Source organism: Pelophylax lessonae, assembly GCF_965119305.1.
Source record: "Pelophylax lessonae genome assembly, chromosome: 10".
Taxonomy (NCBI): Eukaryota; Metazoa; Chordata; class Amphibia; order Anura; family Ranidae; genus Pelophylax; species Pelophylax lessonae.
In genome coordinates this window covers 83,151,945-83,179,420 of record NC_138777.1, presented here as the reverse complement: position 1 = coordinate 83,179,420, position 27,476 = coordinate 83,151,945, and the positions used below count along the sequence as shown (strand labels likewise).

General features: G+C 42.2%; 1 protein-coding gene across 1 annotated transcript in view; it reads right to left on the bottom strand.

Annotated features, from left to right (window-relative positions):
* LOC309565958 (mucin-2-like) overlaps window positions 1–24,818 on the bottom strand; it is a gene marked incomplete at its 3' end in the record, with an annotated part of 251,710 nt that extends 226,892 nt beyond the window's left edge. The window contains exon 1 of the mRNA XM_082270986.1: window positions 24,701–24,818. Within this exon, the coding sequence (XP_082127112.1) occupies window positions 24,701–24,761 (61 nt within the window). The 5' untranslated portion in view covers window positions 24,762–24,818. The remainder of the gene's footprint in view (window positions 1–24,700) is intronic.
* Window positions 24,819–27,476: the final 2,658 nt, after the last annotated feature.

Sequence of the window (27,476 nt, the reverse complement as noted above, 5' to 3'; positions counted from 1 at the left end):
TTCCCAGCCATCCTAGGCATACCCTTGTTACGAGCCCACAACCCAAAAATAAACTGGTCTAAGGGATAAATAACCTTCTCATCTAGCTAGTGTCAACAAGACTGTGGCATCCCCATGCATGATGGTTCTCTCGTGTGTTTGTCTATCCAGCCCTCAACAGATACTAGTCTTGCTGGCCCACCAGTTTATCACAATTTTCTTGATGTATTCAACAAAAGGAAAGCCATTACTCTGCCCCTGAACCGATCCTATGATTGACCTATTGAATTACTTCCTGGAGCAGAGATACACTTTGGGTGCATCTTTCCATTGTCCGAAACTGAGCTTGAAGCCCTTCGACAGTACATTGATGAAAACTTAGCCAAATGATTCATTCATTCCTCGCTGGCCAGAGCAGGTCTCTTCTTTGTTGTGAAAAAGGATCACTCCCTCAGACCATGTGTTGACTACAGGGAGCTTAACAAGATCACTATCAAAAATAGGTACCCACTTTCCCTTGTTCTGGAATTATTCAGAGGTTCTGAGCAGCCCGGGTGTTCACAAAGTTGGACTTAAGAGGGGCCTACAACCTAGTCCCCAAAAGGGAAGGGGCGCAAATGGAAGACTGCCTTCTGAATGCGCTTCGGTCATTTTGAATACCTTGTGATGTCCTTCGGGCTTTGTAATGCTCCTTCAACGTTCCAGAACTTTGTGAACAACATCTAGCGAGAGTACCTCAACCTTTTTCTCATTGTCTACCTGGATGACATACTGATCTTTTCAGCCTCTCTCGAGCTCCCTCGAGACCATGTCAAAAAGGTGCTAAATACCTTAAGAACTCATGGCTTATACTCCAAAGCACAAAAACGTGAGTTCAAGAAACAATCCATTCAATTCTTGGGACTCATAATCTCTAATGAGGGAATTTCTGTGAATCCTCAGAAGGTCTCAGCAATTATGGAATGGCCTGCACTTTCAGACAGGAAGAGAGTCCAAAGATTCATAGGCTTTGCTAGTTTTTACCGAAAATGTATCAAGGGTTTCTCAACTATCATTGCTCCGATTACTCAGCTCACTTGCTTACATACATACTTTCTTTGGAATTAAGAATCACAATCAGCCTTGGAACAGCTGAAAGCCCTACTTACTTCTGACCCTGTTTTACAACACACAGACCAAGCACTTCCTTTCATTCTCGAGGTAGACACCTCCGAAGTAGCAACAGGGACAGTGCTCTCTTAACATCAAGGCCCAAAGGTTTTGCTTCACCAGGTAGCTTTTTTTTGCAAGAGATTTAACTAGGCCAAAAGGAAAAAATAAGGGGGCTCCTGGCAATTAAAATAGCCTTCAAGAAGTGGAGGTACTTGATGGAGGGCACTAATCCCCCAATCATGATCTTTACAGATCATGAGAACTTGGAGTCATTGAGATCCGCTAAAAGCCTAAGACCTCGGCAGGCTAGATGGGCCTTGTTTTTCTCCAGGTTTAGTTTCCATTTGACGTATCGACCAGGAACCAAGAACAGGAAGGCGCATGACCGATCCCGGATGTTCACTGAATTTTCTGAACATGCTCCCCAAAGCACCATTCTTTCTGTCCAAATTTTTTTGCTAATTCTGCCAAGTCTGGAATCCTCCATCAGGCAGGCTTCCGCATCAGGTCCCGCATCCAAACAAGCCTCACTAAAAAAGAAGGATAAATTGCACAAAGATAAGGTCTTCCTACCTCTGGAGGCAAGGCCTCGGGTTCTCAAGACATTTCACGACCACCAGCTAGTTGGACACTTTGGAGCTTGCAAAACTTCCAAGCTCATCCAATGGGCCTTCTGGTCGCCTAACCTTTGCCGGGACTGCAGGGCCTATGTCAATTCCTGCACAGTGTGTCTACGCAGCAAGGGCATCAAAGCTAAAGCCTGGGGGTTATTGAGGCCCCTGCCCATTCCTAACCATCCCTGGGAGATGATCTCCATGGATTTCATCGTTGACCTACCTCCCTCTGAAGGATTCACCACCATTTTGGTAGTGGAAGATTGGCTGTCCAAGATAGCACATTTCCTGCCCATGGTGGGTACTCCTTCTGCTACAGAAACTGCCCACATCTTTATGAAAGAGATCATTAGACTCCATGACTTACCCAGTAACATTGTTTCGGATCGAGGGCTACAGTTTACCTCCAGGTTTTGGAGAGCCCTCTGTATAGCACTGTGGAACTTTGCCTCTCATCCGCCTACAATCCTCAAAGTAACAGACAGACTGAATGCACAAATCAGACCCTGGGGCAATATTTGCGTTGTTTCTCTGCTTCCTCTCAAGATGACTGGGCATCTGCTCCCACTGGCAGAATTTGCCTAAAGCAACTCTTTACATTCAGCAACCAACCAATCTCCATTCTGGGCCAATTACTGATTTCACCCTTCCACTCTACCAGAAACAATGTCCGAATCAACAGTACCCATAGTGCAAGACAGGCTTACCTTCATACAAAACAACTACCAAACCCTTCAAAACTGCATACAAAGGGGTCAAACAGATTACACAAGGTTCTTTGACAGGAAACAAAGAAGTAATCCTTCCCTTTAAAATAGGGAACAATGTGTGGCTGTCAACTATGAACCTGAAATTACAGTGTCAATCAAGGAAGTTGGGGCCGAGATATATCAGTCCTTTCCAAGTCAAGCATGAGATAAACCCAGTGGCATTTGAGCTGTCCCTGCCTGACTCTTACAGGTTCTACTTGGTCTTTCACATTTCTCTACTCAAGCCAGTCATTCCTGACCCTGACTTTCTTTCTCAGAAAGAGTGGAACCACCTCCAGCACCGGTAACTGTTGGAGAAGAAACAGAGTATGAAGTGGAGTCAGTTCTAGATTGTAGGAATCAAGGTTGGCAGATCCAATATCTAATTAAATAGAAGGGATATCCATCCAAAGAAAGTTCCTGCAAAACCAAAGATAATACACATGCCCCCAGACTTCTCTGAGAGTTTTAGGCCAAACACCCAGAGAAAACTTCCCAAATGGGCATAAGGAGTCTGCCCGTCAAGGGGGGGGGGGGCACTATCAGGGCACCAATGGTAGGAGAAGGACTCTAGGACCCAGCATCTGTCAGGACACCAATGGCAGGAGAAGGGTTCTAGGACCCAGCATCTCTGCCAAGACTTCACATGGGCCTGGATAAGGAAGTTTGTCATTGATTGAAGTTGCTGATTGATGTTCACCTTGTACTGTGTTCCTGTGATCCTTGTTCCTGAAAGTTCTTGGCTATCGACCCAGCATGTCCTTGACTATTCTCCTGCCTGTCTTCTGACCTGACCTCTGCTTGTCCATGGATATTCTTTTCTGTTCTTCTGTGTCTGACCTTGGCTTCCCCTCTGACCTTCCCTGCTCTGTTATCCTCCTGGCTCTGAACTCCGGCTTGAACTGACTTCTCTGCAAACAACATCACAGGCAAGCTGTGCGACTTTGAGCCTGATTCCTCCTATTCTCACTTTCAGGGGAGTCAGGAACTTAGCCACAAGGGAAGCCCTCTCTCCATTGGCCTCCAGCACCAGGTACGTGATAAAATTTATGTGCATTACTACATGTTTAACGCAGTATAATTCTGTTCATTACTGCATGTTAACGCAGTATATTTCAGTGTGTTACTGCACATTAAACGCAGTATATTCCAGTGAGTTACTGCACGTTTAACGCAGTATATTTTTTGGCAGCCATCATGGAAGAGTAGATGGCAGCCACCCTATTCCATCACATTGTGGAGCTATTATCTATCGGCCCACTTCCCACAGCTAAGTGGTCTGGGCCTTTTTTAGCTCGTGTGCAGCCAATCTTACTGTTGCAATTTGCAAACTTTGTCTCAAGCACATCAAGCGTGGCAAAAGCACCAGCCATTTTGGTACCACATATTGACAAGGCATTTAATCTTTCACCACTTAGCCCTGTTGGCAAGAGCACCCGAAAGGCACACAAAAGGGATGCAATTTTCTTCCTCCTTTATACTCACCTCAGTCTACGCCCGCTATGCCTCATGATCTCTCAGCAGCCTCTGCTGATAGCGATGATGTTCCCAGGTCCTTGCAGCACATCTGCTACTACCAGCTGTAAACTATAGCCAGCAAATTTCTCTGTCCTGTCTGCTGCAGTGAAAAAAAAAAATACAGTCACTACCACCCACATGCCCAGCGTTTAAATGCAAGCTTGTCAAAGCTGATGGCTTTACAACCCCTGGCTTTCCATATGATGGATTCTACCCCCTTACGGGAATGGAAGGTTCCCAGTCACTCTTTCTTTTCACATAAGGCCATTCCAGCTCTGTACCATCATATGGAAGGCAATCGTGCAACATCATTGGGCAAGGCAGTCAGCCGCAAAGTTCACGTTACTGCTGACACACGGTACAGCAAACATGGTCAAGAGACAATATGTAGGATGCAGGACAGGGCTCAATGCTAGAGCTTGTTGTCTTGCCATGTCCCCATACAGCTAGTGGTGATAATGCAAGATTTGTACACTCCACCTCTTGCTCTTCCTCCTCCATGCCCTCCTCTGCTGACTTGTCTTATGAACCACAAGTACGCGTTCAAGGGGCTATTCAATGAGTCAGACTAAAAGGTGCCATGCAGTGCTTCAGCTGGTGTGTCTAGGGGACAGGAACAACATTGGAGCAGAGATTCTTGTAGCTCTGCAGAGGCAGGCCCAGAGGTGGTTCCAGCCATGCCAGCTGGAGCCAGGAATGGTGGTGTGCAATAATGGCACAAACCTCCTGTCCGCTCTTAGACAGGGGAAGTTGACCATTGCGCCATGCCTGGCACATGTCCTCAATTTGGTGGCGCAGAGTTTCTTAACCACTTGCCAACCGCCCCGTGCAGATTTATTGTGACAGGGCAACTTAGCAGTGCATAATCACATAGATCTATGTGATTATGTGCACGAGGGAACGAGACCGCATGAGGAGGGGGCTCGATCGCTGCCAGCCTCCCATGATCTTCAGCTAGAATCACAGAAGAGCCGCCTGCTTATGTAAACAAAGCAGGTGGGTCTTCTGTCAGAGAGGCAGGGAAAGATTGTGTGATTCAGCTAAGCTAAGCTGAATCACTGATCTCTCTCTGCCTCTGTCCAACCCATCCCCCCACACAGTTAGTAAGCACAAAAGGGAACACATTTAACCCCTTGATCACACCCCAGTGTTAACCCCTTCCCTGCCAGTGTCATTTATACAGTAACAGTGCATATTATTTAGCACTGATTACTGTATTAATGTCACTGATCCCCAAAAAATGTCAGTTAGGGGGACTGATCTGTCCGCAGCAATGTCGCAGTCCTGATAAAAATTGCTAATTGCCACCATTACTAATAAAAATAAATAAATAAAAAGCCCATAAATCTATCCCGTGCTTTGTAAATGCTATAACTTTTGCGCAAACCAATAAAATTTTTACCAAAAATATGTAGCAGAATACAAATTAGCCTAGACTGATAAAAAAATGTATTTTTATTTTTTTTATTGGGAATGTTCTACAGCAGAAAGTAAAAAATATTGTGCTTTTTTTAAAAATTGTCGCTCTTTTTTTGTTTATAGCAAAAAAATCTAAAAACCGCAGAGGTGACCAAATACCACCAAAAGAAAGCTCTATTTGTGGGAAAAAAGGACATCAATTGTATTCGGGTACGGTGTTGAACGACCGCATAATTGTCAGTTAAAACAATGCAGTGCCGAATCGCAACAATGGCCTTTTCATTAAGGGGGTAAAACCTTCCGGAGCTGAAGTGGTTAAATAGGTATCCAGGGTTGGAGGATCTGCTAAAGCAGGCCAGAAGAATCTATAGCCGTTTCAGGTAGTCATACATAGCCAGTGCTCGGTTGGCTGAAATGCAGTGGGAATTCCACCGTAAACCGCCTGATTTGTGACATGCCCACATGGTGGAACTCGACTTTGGCAATGCTGCAGCCACATGCAGCAGAGGGCTGTCAACAAGTACCTGTGTGAGTATGGCGCAATCTTTTTTCCCCTAGTTAATGGCTGCTGATAAACGATGCATGCAATGTACTGTCACTATTTGAGGAGGCGACAAGGATGGTTAGCTGTGACAATGCATGCATCAGTGACACAATCCCTGTTGTGTTCCTGCTGGAGCAGACTCTGCGTGGCAATATGGACAGGGCACTCAAGGCAGAGCAGCAGGAGGAAGAGGAGGAATTCAAGTCCCACATTATGCAGACACCATTCTTACCATGCCGCAGAACACACAACAGGAAAGGGAAGAGGAGGATTCTGACAGTTTTGGAGTCATTGATGTAGGGGAAGACATACGTCAAACCTTAACCACTTAATCCCTGGAAGATTTTACCCCCTTCCTGACCAGGGCCTATTTTGGGATTCGGCACTGCGTGACTTTAATGGACAATTGCGACGCTGTACCTAAATGAATTTGACGTCCTTTTTTACCACAAACAGAGCTTTCTTTTGGTGGTATTTGGTCACCTGTGCGATTTTTTGATCATGCGCTATAAACAAAAAAATATATAAATAACAATATTTTTCACATTTTTTATATGAAATTCCCCAAAAAAATTTAAAAATCAATTTTTTTTTAAATTTTAGGCCAATTTGTTTTATGTTACATATGTTTGGTAAAAAAAAATTGCAAAAAGCGTATTTTGATTGGTTTGAGCAAAAGTTATTGCGTTTACTAACTAAGGGAAAGATTTTTGTCATTTTTGTTGTTTTTTTTTAGCGAGTAATGGCGGCAATCTGCGATTTTTTTGCGGGACTGCGACATTGCGGTGGACAGATCAGACCCTTGACTGACATTTTTAACACTTTTGGGGTTACCAGTGACATTACTGCAGTAATCAGTGCTATACATATGCAATGTTACTGTAAAAATGACACTGGCAGTGAAGGAGTTAAATTTATTGGAGAGGGAGGGGTTAAGTATGTCCCTAGGGGTGTGTTTCTAACTGTGATTGGCTGTGGCTACTAGTGTAAGAACAAATGTATTAGCTACATGTCTTTGACAAAAAAAATCTCAATGAGCATATTTTTATTGGTTTGCGCAAAAGTTATAGTATCTCCATACTCAGGAGAAGCAGCAGAATAAATTTTGGGGTGTCATTTCACATATACCCATGGCATGTGTGAGCAATATATCATTTAGTGATAACTTTGTGTAAAAAAAAAAAACAAAAAAATAATAATAATAATTTTCCCCGAAACTTGTGGCAAAATATAAAATATTCCATGGACTCCCCATGCCTCTCAGCAAATAGCTTGTAGTGTCTACTTTGAAAAATGGGGTCATTTGGGGGAGTTTTGTGCTATCTTGAAATTTCAGGGCCTCTGAAACTGTGACACTAGTGCGGAGTTAAAATGTGCAATTTACGCCATTAGAGAACCTGAAGGTGGTGATTGGCTTTCGGGGTCCCGTACACAGCTAGGCTCCCAAAAAGTCTCACACATGTGGTATCCCTGTACTCAGGAGAAGCAGCAGAATGTATTTTGGGGTGTCATTTCACATATACCCATGGCATGCGTGAGCAATATATCATTTAGTGACAACTTTGTGTAAAAAAAAACAAAAACAAATTGTCACCTTCCCGAAACTTAGGGCAAAATATAAAATACTTCATGGACTCAATATGCCTCTCTGGGTGTCTACTTTTCAAAAAGGGGTCATTTGGGGGGTGTTTGAACTGTCCTGGCTTTTTATGCTCAATCTTATCCACACATTTCACCCACTCTTCTAACCACTTGAAAACCAAGCCTTTTCTGTGACTTTTTGCTTACATGAAATTTTTTTTTTTTTTAACCAGAAAATTACTTTTCTGGTTAAACATTATATATATTTTTTTAAAGCAGAGGCTCTACAGAACAAAATGGTGGATTTTGCAAATTTTTTTGTCACACGGTTTTTGCGCACAGATTTTCCAAACGCAATTTCTGCGAAAAAATATATATTTTTTAAATTTAATGCACAAATACACTATATAATTCCAAATTGTTTGGTAAAATTTAAAAGATGATCTTATGCCAAGTACATAGATGCCAAACATGACATGCTTTAAAAATTTTGCACGCCTGAGCAGCGGCAAACAAACTACATACATTTTAAAAGCCTTTAAAAGTCTTCACATGTTACCACTTTAGACTTACAGAGGAGGTCTTCTGCAAGAATTACTGCCCTTGACCTGTCGTTCGTGGCGATACCTCACATGCATGCTGCAATTGCGGTTTACATATGACACTAGACCAATGCTTGCGTGCGCCTTTGTGCGCAAGCACGGGGGGACAGGGGGGCTTGATTTTTTTTTTGCTTTTTTATGTTATTTTTGACACCTTTCCTTTCATTTATTTATTTTTTAATAATTTTTATTGTTATTAAAATGAATTTAAATATCCCCTATGATAGCGATCTGTAGTGACAGGTACTCTTTTTTTTTATATTGGGGTCTTTCAGATCTCTCCTCTGACCTTAACGCATCTGACCACACCAAGATTGGCGTGATGAGATGCTTTCCAAATTTCCCAATGGCGCTGTTTATTTCTGGCGAAACAGAAGTCATGAAATGCTCGTAGCTTCCAATATCTTAGGCCATAGAGAATATTGGAGCCATTCTCGTCTCCAATCAGCTCTATGGTTAGATAACCCAAAGCACTGGCTGCACACTCGGGTTAACCGGTGGGACAGGAGAGCCCGAGAAAAACCACGAAAGGCAGTGGGAGGGGGGAGTCCCCTCCCACTGCTTGTAAAAGCATTCTAGCGGCCAATTATCCACTAGGATTGCTTTTCCATGTAAGCCGACCGCTGGCTGTAAAAAAGGATACCAAGATGATGCCTAAATCTGTAGGCATCATTCAGGTATAACCACTGAAAGTCCAGCAACGTACCAGCACTAGGGATGTTCGAACGGTTCGGGACGACCATCGGTTCGACCCGAACATTTGCGGTTCGAAATTCGGCCGAATTCCGAACTTTTTGCGGTAAAAGTTCGGAATTCGGCACCAGAACCGCCCAAAATGCAATGGGACAGGAACTGGGCTTTAAAAGCCCCTCATTGGACCAGAAACGTGAGTAAAAGCCAATTGAGGGGGCAGGAGCCTGCTAGGAATGTGATTGGAGTGACTAGGGGGTCCAGAGACCAATCAGTAGTGAATATGCCCCCTAGTATATAACATAGCCACGCCAAATCTCTAGCACTGTAATAGAGAGGCTGTGGAAGAGAGTGGAAGCAGTTCTGTTACTCCTGCTGCTCCAGTGTCATTTAGCAATTATTAGTGTGAGGAAAGGGATATGCAGTGTAGTTAGGATACTATATACTACTATAGTTAGATTCAATAATCTAGTTTCTGCAGGGAAAGTGTTAAGTGTCAGGGTGACCGTAGTGTAGTTTAGGGTGAACTGACTCTGACTGCTATGCCAGGGTGACCAAACCCATCCATGTCAGGGTGACCGCCAGAAGAAAAAGATCATTTTTCTTAGAATTATTAGTAGAGCAGGGATGGGGCTCCGCTCCTTTCACACCTGGGCGTTTTTGTTTCAGGCGTTTATTGGGCTTTTTTGTGGACGTCTTTGGAGGCAGGCATGACATCTGAACTTCTGTATAGGGGTATATATACACACACACATATATGTATATATACACATACACACATATAGGTGTGAAAGGAGCGGAACCCTATCCCTGTGCTACTGAAATTATTTGAAGGGATGGTGTTACACTCCTTTCACACCTATATGTGTGTATGTGTATATATATATATATATATGTGTGTGTGTGTATATATACCCCTATACAGAAGTTTAGATGTCATGCCTGCCTCCAAAGACGCCCAAAAAATTCCCAATAAACGCCTGAAACAACACACCTGGGCGTTTTTGTTTCAGGCATGACATCTGAACTTCTGTATAGGGGTATATATACACACACACACACACATATATATATACACATACACACATATAGGTGTGAAAGGAGAGTAACACCATCCCTGCAAATAATTTAGCGCAGGGATAGGGTTCTGCTCCTTTCACACCTATATGTGTGTATGTGTATATATGTATATATATATACATATATATATATATATATATATATATATATATGTGTGTGTGTGTGTGTGTGTGTATATACCCCTATACAGAAGTTCAGATGTCATGCCTGCCTCCAAAGACACCCACAAAATGCCCATTAAATGCCTGAAACAAAAACGCCCAGGCGTTTTTGTTTCAGGCGTTTATTGGGCATTTTTTGGGCGTCTTTGGAGGCAGGCATGATATGTGAACTTCTGTATAGGGGTATATATACACACACACACACACATATATATATATATATATATTTATATATACACATACACACATATAGGTGTGAAAGGAGGGTAACACCATCCCTGCAAATAATTTGAGTAGCGCAGGGATAGGGTTCCGCTCCTTTCACACCTATATGTGTGTATGTGTATACATATATACATATGTGTGTGTGTGTATGTATATATATACCCCTATACAGAAGTTCAGATGTCATGCCTGCCTCCAAAGACGCCCAAAAAATGCCCAATAAACACCTGAAACAAAAACACCCAGGTGTGACAGGAGCGGAACCCCATCCCTGCGCTAATAAAAATTCTAAGAAAATTATCTTTTTTTCTGGTTCTGGACATGCTACAGAGCTGAAACTTCACAGGTACACGTTTTAGACCCCATAGACACTAAATCCAAAGAAATCTCTTTTTTCAATAATTTTTTCAATAACAAAAATGCCCAATAAACGCCTGAAACAAAAACGCCCAGGTGTGAAAGGAGCTTAGCCCCATCCCTGCGCTATTGAAATTCTAAGAAAAATTATCTTTTTTTTCTGGTTCTGGACATGCTACAGAGCTCAAACTTCACAGGTACACATTTTAGACCCCCCAGACACTAAATCCAAAGAAATCTCATTTTTTTTTCCAATAATTTATTCAATAATTGGCTCTCTATCAAAAACGACAATTTTTAAGAACTTTTTTGTGTGATTAATAGTCCCTGTGGCATGACCCAGAACCCTAGGCACTTTTTAGGGGCATTTATTGGGTTTTAGGGCTTCAAAATGGTGTTTTTTGATTACTGAAGTTCGGGTCCCATTAATTTCAATGGGGTTCTGGAATCCGGACCCGAACTTTCGGGAAGTTCGGGTGTTCTGGCCGAACCAAACTTTTCAAAAGTTCGATCATCCCTAACCAGCACATTGCTGGTCCTTGTTTGGCATATAGTGTAGGTTTTTTTTTTTTTTCATGCAGCCTGTGGGTAGAGATGTCACGAACATAAAATTTTATAGTGCACTATAAATTTACTAGGAAATCTTCCAGAGGAGTCTTTGCAGCACAAATCAGAGATCTGGAGTAAACCTGATTTTACTATATGCTGTTGTTGCCCAGTCCATGAGAGTGGTTAGGCATAGACTAATAGTCTGGTGAGTCTGAATTTCAGATACGTCTCCCGGCACTGTGTGGTGGTGGCAAGCAAGGGTGGTGCCCATAAGTCGCACCTGTGATCCTTCATGTTTACACTTTCATTGCTCTATGCACTTTATACCTATGGACTTTATGAAAACCTATTGATGTGATTTCATGCTTTTATGTATTTATGATTTTATGCTTATATTTATCACATCTGATTCATATATTTTGGTATATGTTATCATCCTATTTATTTGGTAAGAGGTTATCACCATCCCTGCGCTACTGAAATTCGAATGAAAAAGCCAGTTCCTGTTTTTTCTGGATGAATTTTATTTTTTATTATAGGAAAAATTTAATTAATTTTTTATCTGCAAGGTGCTGTGCCACCCTATATGAGTAGTGGGCAGTGGGCAGTGGGCACAGTACGGTCTGTGGGCCTGACACTCACTGGCAGGTAACTGCAATTATATTACAGAGAAAAAATTAAATTACTTTTTTTATCTGCAAGGTGCTGTGCCACCCTATATGAGTGGTGTTCAGTGGGCACAATACAGTCTGTGGACCTGACACTCATTGGCAGGCAACTGCAATTATATTACAGAGGAAAAATTAAATTAATTTTTTATCTGCAAGGTGCTGTGCCACCCTATATGATTGGTGGGCACTGGCAGTGGGCACAGTTCAGTCAGTGGGCCTGACACACACTGGCAGGCAACTGCAATTATATTAAAGGGTAAAAATTAAATGACTTTTTTTATCTGCAAGGTACTGTGCCACCCGATATGAGTGGTGTGCACACAGTACAGTCTGTATATATATAGAAAAAAATAAATAAAAGCAGACTGATATACCAGCCCTTAAAAGGGCTTTTTGGGGTGCTGTCAGGACGCTGTTCTTACAGCAGGAGTGGACACAGAACACTGGCCTAGCTGATGATTTCCCTATTAATTCAGCAGCAGCAGCATTCTCCCTGCTCTAACTAACTCTGCAGCTTAAGAATGAATCTAAGATGAATGCTGTCCTTGCTTTTTTATAGGAGGTGGGAGGGTCTGGGAGGGAGGGTATGCTGATTGGCTGGAATGTGTCTGCTGACTGTGAGGTACAGGGTCAAAGTTTGCTCAATGATGATGTATAGGGGGCGGACCGAACATCGCATATGTTCGCCCGCCGCGGCGAACGCGAACAAGCAATGTTCACTGGGAACTGTTCGCCGGCGAATAGTTCGGGACATCTCTACCTGTGGGCTGAACGAAAAAAGAGAACCTAACAGAAATCTCTGCAAGAAAATTGTGTAGTATACCCACAATTAACCGCCCAAACATCCAAACCCACTTCTTAATGGCGGGTATACATGACAAAATTACATGTATACCTAATGGTATTTTAACTGCAGTGGTGAAATCACCTACCACAGCACTGCCATCAGAGGTATGAATATATGCTGAGCGCAAAAGCTGTTTGTGTCAGAATATATAAAATCAGTGTGGCAGCCGATGAGTGTACCTGCAAGGCGAACTGGTTAACAATAGAATGAAAAACAAACTAAGTACAGTACAAGTACAGTAGGAAGAGTAGAAGAACAGAAAAATAACTCAAACGACAACTATTTTTGGCTTTTTTATTTTATATTTTTTTTGTAATTTTTTTGTAACTTTTTATATTTTTTTGTTTTTTTTTGTAACTTTTTAAAAAAAAATTAGTATTTTTTTTTTGAACTTTTTTTCTTCAACTTGAACTTTCCAGGTTAGGGTCTCTCAAAATGGCGATAGCCATCGAACATCTTTTGAGATCTTGTGTTAGTGTGCCCTACACTGTGTCATGCTGTACCCTATGCTAATACTCCACTAGTGTGTGGTAGCGACGGAAACAGTCCCCGATACAGAGACCAGGTTGGTCAGGACATTCGGGACAATAAAAACAGTTGTCATGCCTAAATCCGCGCCTGCTACAGACACACATCTTCTTTGGAGGTTTCTTCTGGTAGGGGTACGCGGGAGGACTTGTGGAAAGTGCCTCTCATGCAGCCGGCTCACTGAATCTGGAAGGGGAAGTTGGGCAGGAGCACCTCCTGGATACAGGTAGGCTCCGATAATCTCTTCCTGGAATTCTACGATGGATCCAGTTTGTCCTGATGCTCTGTATAGTACAAAGGCGTTGAGCATAGCCAATCGGAATAAATAAACAGACACTTTTTTGTACAGGCGTCCGGCTTTAGGGGCAACTAAGTACGGCGTCAAAAGTTGGTCGTTAAGGTCCACCCCTCCCATATTAAGGTTATATTCGTGGACACAGGGGGGTTTCTCCAAAACGCCAGTTGCCATAGTAATTTGGACTGTGGTGTCTGCGTAAAGGGAGGACAGAACGAAAACATTCCGTGTATCCCTCCACTTCACTGCAAGCAATTTGTCCGTTTTCAAGCAGGCTCTCTCCCCCTGACTAAGACGGGAATCTACAATCCGTTGGGGGAAGCCACGGCTATTAGGTCACATGGTGCCACATGCGCCAATTTGTAATTCAAGCAAGTGAATAAAAAGTGGTAAAAAAATTGTCCACGTACAAATGGTACCCCTTTCCGAATAAGGGTGACACCAAATCCCAAACTATCTTGCCGCTGCTCCCTATGTAGTCTGGGCAGTTGGTGGGCTCCACAGTGCTATCTTTTCCCTAGTAAACCTGGAAACTAACTGTATAGCCTGTGGCCCTGTCACACAGCTTATACAGCTTGACCCCGTATCTGGCACGCTTGCTGGGGAGATACTGTTTCATAGCAAGGCGGCCAGTAAACTTAATCAGGGACTCATCAACGCAGACAACTTGTTGGGGGGTAAACAAGGCTGCAAACTGCTGATTGAAGTGGTTTATGAGGGGCCGGATTTTGTGGAGCCGGTCATATTCAGGGTCTCCCTGAGGATGACAGATTTAATTGTCGTTGAAGTGCATAAACCGCAGAATTTGCTTGTATCTCGCCCTGGACATGGAAGCAGAGTACACGTGCATATGGTGAATTGGGTTTGTGGACCAATATAACCGCAACTCACTCTTTTTGGTTATGCCCATGTTGAGGAAAAGGCCCAGAAAAGTTTTAAACTCGGAAACCGTTATAGGTTTCCAGCCGAATTGTCTGGCAAGGGGCGAATTTGGGTTGGCGGCAATGAATTGACCAGCGTATAAATTGCTTTGGTCCACAATAGATCTGAAAATATCTTCAGTGAAAAACAGCTCATAAAAATTCAGGGAAGTAAAATTGGCTGTTTCCACGTGGATTCCAGGTTGGGCAGTGAATGGGGGAAGTATGTAGTATCAGTGGGCTGTCAATTAGGATATGCCAGCGCATCAGGGAGGGCACTATGGGCTCTACGGGCCTGTCTTCGAATACGCGGTGGCTGCGGGCCACTACTTGTGCTTGCCACCGCACCAGCTTCAACTGCACTTATGGGACTTGCCACATCACCAAGTGATACTGCAGTGCTGGTTGTTCTAGGTCCAGGGTGTACTAGGCCACTGGTGGCAGTTCACCAGAAGGGTGAGCGGCACTAGTACTGTCTCTCTGCTCCATACGAGCACCCTGCGATTCCTGCACCTCAGCAACTCCCGAATGGGGTCGGGTACGCCTGGTCCTAACAGGGACCCATCTGTCATCAGAGCTGTCTGTCAGGGAGCCACTGCTCTCTTCAGGTTCATATACTGACCCTGATTCTGCCAGTGAGGCTTCCCCATCCCTCTCATTTGACATAGTCAGTATACTGTAGGCCTCTGCACTACTGTACCACCGTTTGGTCATTTTAGCAACTAAATCTACAGGTACAGTAGTGTGACTCACAGGTAAAAAAGCACCTGGGTGTCAAAGACTATTTGGTCGCTACAAAAAACTGCTAATGCTAGCAGGGTTCAGGCCTGACTCTGCTAACACAGCGTTTTTGTGTGTTTTGTGTTTTTTGGAAGTGACAGTAATCTATTGATTACTGCACTTGCCTGGGTGGGGTGGGGTGGGCTGGGCAGAGGGGCTAAATGCAGGTGCTGCCAGGAATCAGTGCTTATCATGCAAACACTGCGTTTTGGGAACCCTAAACTATTGGGGATGCTAGTATAGTTCTGATAAGATCAGATATTGATCTGTTCCAACACTATACTAGTAATGGAAGTGTATGTGTGTGTGTGTATGTGTGTGTATGTGGTAATCAAGGGGTTAACTAATATTTCTAACTATGTGTCGGGATCTGTGCTGTCCTAGACTGACGATAACACTAGCTAATGTCACCTGTGACACTAATAATAGTGATCAGAAAAAAAACTGTACACTATAAAAGTGACACTGTGACAGGGCAATGAAGGGGTTAACTGGGGGTGATCGGGGGGGATCAGGGGGTTAAATCTTTATTGGGGGGTGGAGGGGAGAGAAACTAACTTGCTAGCGCTAACTGAAGTCACAATCACACTATCACAGATATACAGAAAAACACTATATTACCTGTATATAGTGTGCAATGTGACAGGGGGGAAGGGGTTAACTGGGGGTGATCAGGGGGTTAAATCTTTATTGGGGGGGTGGCGGGTATCCTAACCCTAAAAGGAATGGCCGCAAGCGCTAAACCAGGTCACAAATCACACTAATACAGGTATATAGGAAACAGCTATACAGTATACTGTATACAGTGTGTGTTGTGACAGGGGGTGTAGGGGTTAACTGGAGGGGTGATCGGGGGTTAAGTGTGCCTAGCTAGGTGTGTGAAAGTGTGCTGTGTGCAATAATCACAGTTTTGACCCTCTCTCTTCTCTCAATGAATCCAAAAAGGATTTTGGGAGGAGAGAGCGGGTCTTTTCTGTGCCTGTGTTTACACTACACAGGCACAGTCAGTATCTGATTGGGCAGGACCGATCAACAGGTCCAGGCAAAAAATCATTGACTGATCGGTTCTGAACCCAATTAGATCATCAGCAGGGCCGGGGGGTGCGGGAGCGTGCCCCACGGCCCCAGGAGTGAGTGCCGCACATGTACGATGCTTTGCCTGTACAAGCCAGACTGCCACTGTACAACTGCGGCAGGTGGTCAGCAAGTGGTTAAATCAGTTGCTAGGAAGCTACATATGACGTCACTCTGGTCCTCCAAGGCCATAGAGTCAAGTGAGGGCAAGATTAGTGCACATTTAATGCAGTATATTTCAGTGTGTTACTGCACATTTAACGCAGTGTATTTCTGTGCGTTACTAAACGTTTAACAAAGTATATTTCAGTGTGTCCTTCACGGTTAACGCAGTATTTTTCAGTGCATTGGTGCATGTTTAATGCAGCATATTTCAGTGTTTTAGTGCACATTTAAGCCAGTGTATTTCAATGGTATTGCATGTTTAACGTAGTTTATTTCTGTGCTTAACTGCACGTTTAAAGCAGTATTTTTATGTGCATTACTGCACATTTAATAAAGTATATTTCAGTGCGTTATGTTCCATTAGATGCAGTATATTTCAGTGCGTTAGTGCACATTTAACACTGTATATTTAAGTGCGTTACTAGACGTTTAATGCAGTATATTTTAGTACATTGGTTCACATTTAATGCAGTACATTTATGTGTGTTACTGCACGTTTAATGCATGTTTTATTCCTTGGCACCAGGGCTTTCAGCTTTCACATCTAATCGGCAGCTTCTGCATCATATGGTGGACAATTATCTAGGGACAAAAACAGAGATATAGAGCTTTCCAGTTGACAATCCACTGGGTTACTGGGTCAAGAATAGACTACTGGCCAGAACTTGCCCAGCATGCAATTGAGCTGCTGGGCTGCCCTGCATCCAACGTGTTTTCTGAATGGACATTCAGTGCTGCAGGCGGTTTTGTTACTGATAATAGAGCACGTCTGTCCACAGACTCCGTAGACCATCTGACTGTATAGGGTTAAAGCATGAAGTCACCTTTGACACCCAAAGACCAATTTTTCCGCACCTGTTTGTCAAGTGCATATCATTTACATTTTTGACAGCAAAGCAATTCTTGCTTTCATCAAGAGTACCTATATAGGGTTACGGTGTGAAGGCATCTCCGGCACCCAAAGACTAATTTTTCCACACCTGTTATTTCTATCACCATTATTTATCTAAAAAAATCTTTAATCGTGTTCCCAGTGCACTACATTGTGGCCTCATCATACAGACTGACTCCCCAAGCCGTTGTTTACAAAATGAAGAAAGGTTGCAGGGAAAATGTCATATTTTATGGCTTTATAAATGCAATTATTGTTGCAGCACCAGTAGAGATGTGCCACTTTGCAGGCAGACTAAGGGGACCCCCAGGCACTATATTTTTCATTTTTTATTGTTATTTCCCATTTTTATGCTTTCACTTTAGGCATCTGTTAATCATTTAAAAAGTGAAGTTTTTTACCCAGACCCCCCATAACCATTGTATGCCCAATTACTTGCATATAACCCTTCAAAATTGGCATTTTTGATTTCTCCAGTTTGGGTCCCATAGACTTCAATGAGGTTCGTTATTTGTTTCCTAACTTTTGCGATGTTTGAATGTTCAGGTGGGAACTGAACAAGGGGTTGTTCTGCCCATCTCTAATGAACACAAACAGTCACAACACAATAATTAAAACTTGTTGCAAAGTAGAAGAAAGATTGATCATGCCAGCCCGAGAACTATTTTTTTTTCAACTGTTTTTGTTCTTTTTGGGCTCCTTTGTCCCAGTTACTATAGTTTCAGCTAGAGCACTACCTGATCCAAATTTTACATATCACTCCCAAACATAAATCCTTCATGTACAAGTTATCTCTAATTTCTCATTCTGTTCTTGTCCTTGGATATGCTGCTGGTTTTGTAAATAAAAAAAAAGGCACAGAAAAAGTAGCTTAAGGGTTTCCTCAAAATGTAAATACGTTAGAGTTGAAGAAGGAAAAGAAAGGTATGAATGCCTCTAAGATAAGATGTTAAACTTAAAATAGGCCTTTGAAATTTAAACAGTTTTCATTGTTTTTGTCATGAAGCTATAATGTGAAGGTGGAAAATGCAACGGTGGAGTAAGAGTAGCCAATGCTACAGCATCTGTTATCTCTAATTATACTAGCTCTGACCAGAGTTGTATAAAGTACTCGAAACCCATACCTGAGTAAAAGTACAAGTGCTCGATCAAAAAGTGACTTGAGTAGAAGTGGAAGTGCTCGATCGAAAAGTGACTTGAGTAGAAGTACTAAAGTATTCAACATTTTTTGTACTTAAGTATTGCAAGTAGTTTTTTAAAAAATGTTGCTACTCAAGTATTGAAAGTAAAAGTACCAGTAGTTTTGAAAAAAAAAATGCCACTCAAGTACTGAAAGTAAAAGTACAAGTACTGTGTTATGTAGTTATTAAAGAAAGAAGTCAAAAGTTTGAACATCATATTGTTTTTTATTATTTCAAATGCATCTTTTAATTATACATACAGTAGCTTTTATTTTCGTATGCGCTGATAATACACATGTTTTGAGCTTCATGAAACCTGCCATCTACTGTTCTGGCAGTGGTAATTTTTATAATTGTAATGAGTAACTATGCAGCACAAAAAAAAAATATCGGAGTAGAAGTATTGAAATCATTGGAAAAATGTAGTGAAGTAAAAGTGGAAGTAGGAGAAAAAAATTATACTCTAGGAAAGTACAGATACCGCCTTTCGGTACTTAAGTACAGTAGTGAAGTAGTTCTACTTAGTTACTATACATCTCTGGCTCTGGCACATCTGAGTTAAAACTATTACACACAGGTCGAATGTAGTGCGACATCGGCCGGTAAAGAAAAACAGCGATATTCGGCCCGTGTCTATGGTAGCCGTTCAGTCGGCTTCTGTTGGACATGCATGCTGGAAAACCAGCCGCTGACCGGCTCTCAATCAGTGATCTCAGCCAATAGCTAAGAGCATTAGAGCGTTGATTCCCCACCTTTATTCTTGCAAGGCATCTGAATTATGTTACTTGAATTATAGCATGCACACAAAGGTAAGTAACATTTTAGTAAGCAGTCAAACCTACTTCCAAAGAATATTTCCTAGCCATTATACCATACTCAAGTATTCAACTAAAGCATTGGCAGCTTCAAAATATGGTCAAACTATACCTAGGCTTTCCTTTGGTTCAAGATACAGTAAGTCACAAGCTCAAGATTTACTAAGTGTGCAGAACAGGCAACTGACCTGAGCTGGCCCAGTTTGCCATTGTATGTATATGTCTATATGTATGTATGTATGTATATGTTTATTTGCAATAGTTGCAGTTCTGCTGTGGACCTAAGCTATATGGACTGTGATCTTCCATGGTGGGTGGCTCCTTCCCCTGACCATTGATTGATCCCACCTGTTGCCTTGTGGTCTTAAGCAAACATGCACACCTGGGGCAATTAGTAATGAGTAGGCACGTCAGTATGAAACGTGTCTACTGAGCACCTTTGGACCGCATGTGTGTCATGTTTCATCTTTTTTAAAGATTTCCGATAAAGAAATTGCTTTTACTTCCAGGATGTGCTGTCACCTTTTTCCATGCAATTTCTACAGCCCTGCAATGTCCATATATAGCTGGGATACTGTGTACTTGCCTCTCCACTCAGACCTCTGTGCCTGTGTAGTTCCTGTGGTTTCCTTTGTGGCTCTATTATATGATCTGTCATGTGTCAAAGCTGCAAGGGAATTTGGGGAAAAGCCATTTCCTTTCAAATTCTGCTGGGAACAACGATGATGCAGGGGTCTGATAGTGGGGTAGTAGGTGTTTACACTTTCCATTGAATCTTTATTGATTTCTATATGTACAGTATGTGTATACACATGCATATAAATTCACTACTTTCCCAACAACAATTTGTATATGTTTATATTTGTCCCATCAATGATTTTGTATGTATGTATTGTGTCAGTTTAAGGCCCTGCCACTATGAAAATAAATGTATTTGGTATTCCCAGATTGGGCTCTGTAGTTTGGAGATTTCAAAGTGCTTTGGGAGGAAAGAAATCTTCAACCCTGTGTCCAGTTCTTCTTGAATACCAGTAGTGTGTGTGTCACTTGCACACAGCCTTTATAATAAAGCTTCAGGCACAGCTCAGGGCTCCAGCCAGGATAAAGTTATGCTTCTGCTTGAAGATGTGTGTATGATCTTGTTAGGAGACAAAGGTGCTCTACTCAGGCTGCATTCACATATATGCAAATTAGATTTGTTTAACACCGCATTCAATTTGCATTACATGTGAGTGTGACCGGCTTTCAGTGAAGCTGGTTCACATATATTCAGGGGCGGCTGCGGTGTACATTTGAAAAGGGTCCTGTGCATTTTTGGGGCTGGCTCAGGTGAGAATTCAGGAAAAAATTTACACCTGAACCGGTGAACACAAACGCACAGGACCCTGGACTGCAAACCGCAGCCAGACCTGTGTGAACCCAGCCTAAAGCTGGATACACACTATACAATTTTCTTTAGATTTTTTCCTTTAGATTTACCAAAACCATATAATATGAGGTCAAACCTAAACACTTTCAATTTGTATACAATCAGGCAGGCCCTTGCACTACATAGTTGAAGGTAAATCTAAAGGAAATCTAACAAAAAAAGTTGTATAGCGTGTATCCACCTTTTGGAGACAACACTCCATAGTGGAGAGATTCTATGCCCATTAGGGTGAGAGACTTGAAGGGGCTAGGTAAGTCTAGGAAACTAACACAAAGTTTGGGAGACTGAGAAGGCTGGGACAACTAGGTGAGTCAAGGGGACTAAGGGAATTTTTAGAGGAATGAGAGAGCCCAGGGTGTCAGGAAAACTTCTATTGAGAGGCAAGGAGTGGGCCTGTAATGCAGGCAGCTGTGACTAAAGGATGTGTGATCTAGGAGAGAGTTCAGAGAGCCAAGAGAGTTGACAAATAGGTCTGAAGGACTAGGACTAAAGGTGCTGCTGAAGAGGAAGTCAGGTAGCTCGACATTTACCTGTTTTGCTGTGCAAAACTAAAACCCCTGCATGGGAAAACCTAATGTAAGAATACAAAGAGGGTGCAGCGCTAAAATTGCATACAATATATCGCATAAGTTGCTGAAGTATACAAAAATTGTCCATAAGAATAAGATAGTCCTTTAAAACTTCACAAGGCTAAGCACAAAGATGAGGATTTAGGAGACCCGTGCTGTAAAGGATGAATACATGCACCACTTCAATCGTGATTCCATCACCAAAGTAAGTACAAGCCTCTCACCTCCATTACTCGACCATTAAAGGCCATTGCGCTTTAAATCAGGGTAAATACCAGATGGACTTCTGCCAAACCCGATCTCCTAAGCTTTGCAGCCAACTCCAGAACTCTCAGCAGTTTTGCATCCCAAAAAAAGATGAAGGGATCGAGACATCCAAGCACACCGTGTATTATGTTTGTCTGCTGTTCCTTATGCACTAGGAAAGTGCCACCATTGTGAGTAGGTTTATTTTAGCTTTGCTTTGCAATAAATGTAATTTAAAACGGAGAGCACTAGATGTCCTTATCATCTTTTTTTGGGATGCAAAACTGCTGAGAGTTCTGGAGTTGGCTGAAAAGCTTAGGAGATCGGGTTTGGCAGAAGTCCATCTGGTATTTACCCTGATTTAAAGCGCAATGGCCTTTAATGGTCGAGTAATGGAGGTGAGAGGCTTGTACTTACTTTGGTGATGGAATCACGATTGAAGTGGTGCATGTATTCATCCTTTACAGCACGGGTCTCCTAAATCCTCATCTTTGTGCTTAGCCTTGTGAAGTTTTAAAGGACTATCTTATTCTTATGGACAATTTTTGTATACTTTCAGCAACTTATGCGATATATTGTATGTAATTTTAGCGCTGCACCCTCTTTATATTTTTATGTTCGTATTGGGATTTGTTAGTTTTGACCTTTACCGGTGTTCAGCTGCTTATTTACCATTTTAAGATTAGAGCGCTGAATAGTTTCCTTTTTAAAACCTAATGTAAGGACTTTATTTTTCCTTTTCCCAGAAAAGGGGGCTGACAAGCACTAAAACCACAGTTCATACTGGCATGGGCTCACTTAAAAACATATCTACCACTAAGCTAACGATCCCCTATATCACAGCATGTATTTAAGCATGTATGTAAGTACATCAATAAACCACAATGACACACTTTTTTTTATATGTATGTAATATATATATATATATATATATATATATATATATATATATATATATATATATGCACAGTACATATATCCCTGTGTGATCAATGTTTTTTTGAGTATTTTGGACTCCATTTTTATTTCTGCCCGTGGCCCCATTTTATCTGAACAAGGTCAAAGCTGATGTGTAGTGCTTTTATACTTATTATGTTTTTTGTGGCAGACCACTCCCTTGCAGTGTATTTATATGGCTATATAAACCCTGACCATAGCAGTTCTATATCGTCACAAATGCTTTATAGCTCTAGTGGAATTTGTTCCGACATAAAAATCTGAGGAGGAAGTGTTGAAAACTCACCAGATCGTTTTGCTGTGTATGCCTCCACTGCAAAGGGCCACCATGTATATTATTAATATTATTATTCAGTATTTATATAACGTCAACAGTTTGGGCAGTCTTGTCTATATTCCCATCGCACACATTCCTGGATCACAGGCTCATCTGTAGTGAGTGCTGTAGCGATCACCAGCACGACACTGGATATCACAGAACAATGTACATATTCCCCCGCACACCATGGATCTTCAATTGCAGTCCAAAGCTTTTATTGTAGAGATCACATCACAAATGAACAAGTGCAATGTTTCACAGCCGCGCAGGACCCCTTCGTTAGGCATGTAAAACGTGTATATATATTTGCCAGCACACCAACAATCTACAATCATCGTCCAAAGGTTTTTATTGCAGAGAGATCACGTCACAAAAACAAGTGCAATGTTTCGGAATCGTGCAGAACCCCGTAGTCTGGTATGTGATGACATGCCTGACAAAGGGGTCCTGCACGCTCCAAACACTGCACTTGTTTTTTGGGATGTGATCACTACAATAAAGGCTTTGGACTGCAATTGAAAATCCATGGTGTGCGGGCGAACAGTTTGGGCAGCACTTTACAAAATGAAGGGAGATAATACAGTTGCAACACAATCAAATCAAGGGAATCAGGAGGGCTCTGTGCTAGGAAATCCGACATTTTACAGTTGTCACTAGTACAGAAGGTGAGGGATATCCTTAAATGAGGACACTTGTCTAAAGGGGCATTTACATTCCAGTTTGAGCGATTTAAAATGTTAAAAAAGGCTTTGGCTTTATTTGTATTCTGATTCTTATTTAAGAAAAAAAAGAAAGAATCAGCAGAATACTTGTATAAAGCAGGTATTTTAAAGTTCACCCAAAACTAATTCCAATCTTGAAATAATTAAATCCCTGTGAATTTTTCAAAATAAACACCTGTGGCAGATATTAAAAGGGAGACTCACTCTCTCTCTTAAAATCTTGTCTTGGGAGAAAACAAATTCACTAAAGAGACCCCTGCAAGCAAGGGTGTGAGACTCCAGAACAAGAGTAGACTAAGTAAGAAGCTACGGCAGGGAGAGTTCACTGTTTAAGAGACATGGGATTACAATAAATAATGCAGCTAACCAGCTAACAAATCATCTAAAACACATTTTGGGCAAAATTATCTTTAAAAGTCTACCTAGTATTACCAATTAATGCAGTTTGTAGCTGGATTGTCCAATATTGAATATACTGAATGCATAAACAAAGATGTATTCAATAAGCATCTTCTACAATGATTATGTGAAGTGAACATGATAGCTCACAATAACTAAAAAGCTAAAAATAATTACAAGCAAAAGCTTAAAATAAAAGCTGATATGTATTTTTACTATTGTTGTAATACTAGGTAAAATGTGTGTGCAAGGTATATATACTGGGTTTATATACTGTAAATATTTATACACTTTATTATTCATGTTAACAAAGTTAAAGCCATTTGAAGTTAAGCTTCAACTGAGATTAGTATAAAGCATTGTTATTTCTTTTTGTATTGATCATATCTTACTGTAACATTCATTCACATTGTCAATACACTGCCAAAAGAATTTTGGAATAGGCTATAGAATACAGAGAACAGAAAGGTGAATATAACACAAAGGGCTGGCAGTGTATGCTGAAATTTGTAGTTCATGGCCAATTTGATAAGAACCTATTGTAATTCATTGAGGTATTGCTCTTTCATTGAAAAAAAAAAAAAAAAAAAGATGTGCTTAAGCTCAAATTTTAAGAAAAGGTGCACTTAGAAAAAAAAATCACACATAATAATTGCAAGGTGGACACTTACCTTCTACATGGCCCACATTTAGAAGAAAGACCCATAATAGGATCCTGGAAAAGAATCCCATTGCATATGCGTTTCAGTCACAGATGGACCAGCAAGGAGCAAAACCTCTTTTTCAAAGACAAGCTTTTATACTGTGTTAGGGTGAGGTTGGCAAGACACTTCAACAAGGTGTGGCCACCAACTTGACTTTTTCTGGGCTGCTATAACCTTCAGATACTCTTGTATAAACAATGAAGGTTAAAGATTGAATTTATTTTACTAAGAAGGAACTTTCTGTAACATCCTGTTTCAATAGAAATATAGTGATGCTCTATTGCAGGCATCACTAAATGGTGGACCGCGGGCCAAATGCGGACCACGTCACTCTCCATTTCAGACCGCCATGGGCCTGCCCTTTAGGAGCCTTTTCTTCCCCCTGCCGTCACTCTGTATTCCTCACAGAGCAGACAGCGGGATGCCGGACAGTTCTGGGTGGAGGCCGGAGCTGCCCAAAGTTAAGAAGCAGGTGATTGGCTGCTAAGATGAAGGGCAGTCCTAGCAGCCAATTACTATCTTGCAATGCCCACCTCCATCCAGGCAGCACAGCATGTCTCCCTCCAATCTGTCTGTGTAAGGTAGGACACTGAGGGGGATGAAGTTAAAAAAGGGCTAAGGGTAGAATGTGGGGGGGGGGGATGCCGAGGATTGCAGTGAGGAGCTGGAATAAGGGGGGACTGAGGACTGGAATTTGGGGGGACTAAGGACTGGAATATAGGGGGGACTGAGGACTGAAATGTTGGGGAGCTGAGGACTGGAAAGTGGGGAGCTGTAAACTGGAATGTGGGGGGAACTGAGGACTGGAATGTGGGGGAGCTGAGAACTGGAATGTGGGGGGACCGAGGACTGGAATGTGAGGGACCTGAGGACTGGAATGTGAGGGACCTGAGGACTGGAATGTGAGGGGAGTGAGGACTGGAATGTGGAGGGAGCTGAGGACTGGAATGAGGGGGAGCTGAGGAGGACTGAAATGTGGGGGGAACTGAGGACTGGGATGTGGGAGAGCTGAGGACTGGAATATGGGGGGCCTGAGGACTGGAATGTGGGGGACTGAGGACTGGAATGTGGGGGGGTGAGGACTGGAAAGTGGGGGATCTGAGGACTGGAATGTGGGGGGACTGAGGACTGGAATGTGGGGGAGCTAAGGACTAAGATTTCTGGGGGAGCTGAGGACTGGAATGTGGGGGGTGGGGGAGCTGAGGACTTTAATGTGGGGGGACTGAGGACAGTAATGTGGGGGAATGGTGTAAATAGGGGCAGAGGACATTACTGGTAATGGGGGTTGATGTAAAGGGAAAGCTGAGGACACTCCTCAAGAGGGGATCTTGATGTGAAGGGGACTGAGGATGCCGATGTAAGAATTGGTTAAGATCTGTGCATGTGCATTTGGTGCACACGTCATGGGCTGAACTACCTGCAAGAAACACAGATATTGCGCCACACCAAGCTGCATGGTGCTGCAGCACCATGCAGTTTGGCGTACATGAAAATGCACAATGGTACTGACATGATATTCAGACCTCTGCTTGAAAAAAATTTTACTGACCGGACCTCGTTGAATTGTAATTTAATACCCCTGCTCTACTGTATGTAGGTTAGAATATAGAATTATATTTAATCTCTTGTGTCCCAGCTCTGCTTGTTGGAGAAAGAACACGTTTGCATAGAACCAGTGCAGATGTCAGCTTACCAAAAGTTGTGGGACTCTCTGTTAAAGTGGTAGTAAACCACCATGCTTTTTTTTCTTAAATCTGCAAGGTAAAGTTATATTGTGCTTGTATGCATCACATACTAACACAGTATGCTAAACTTACCTTAAAATTAAGCCCTCCAGCAATGCACTGCCAGCGCTGACAAGGCTTCCATCTTTACCAGGTCTTCCTTCCGGGTTTGTGTCCACCAGCCTTCTGAGGCGCAGGAGCCACTATTCCCAGCACAGGACCTGGTTGACCATTCCTTCAGAGTGCATGCACCAGTGACGTCACTGACACATTCACACATAAATATATAATGCACATATCTGCTAAAATTCTACATGAAATAAACTGACACTGACCTTTGACCCTAAACTTGACCTTTAAACCTTACCTTGACCTTAAACCCTGCCACTGACCTAGATCAAACCTTGCAAGGGGAGAAAGATACAATGTAGTATATAATGTACTGTATCTTGTATGTAAACAATGTAACTTTCTTTTCATTCAGAGGAGAAAAAAAAAACACAGGGGTAGGCTTCACAGTGATTGATCGTTGTGAGCCTATCATTAGTAGGGAACCTGGTACTTTCAGTGGGAGCTCAATCTCTGTGCTGGGAGTGTGCAATTGAGTAAACCATCTCTAGGGTTTACAGAGAATGATCCGAAAAAGAGAAAATATCCAGTGAGCGGCAGTTGTATGGACAAAAATGCCTTGTTGATGTCAGAGAAGAACGGGCAGACTGGTTTGAGATGATAGAAAGGTAACAGTAACTCATTTAACCACTTACAAACAAAGTATAGAGAATACCATCTCTGAACGCACAACACATCGAACCTTGAAGCAGATGGGCTACAGCAGCAGAAGACCATATCGGGTGCCACTCCTTTCAGCAAAGAACAGGAAACTGAGGCTAAAACTTGAACAGGGTCACAAAAATTGGACAATAGAAGACTGGAAAAACATTGTCTGGTCTGATGAGTCTAAAGCCCCGTACACATGAGAAGAAATTTCGTCCGACGACCGATCTGCTGATTTTGGCTTG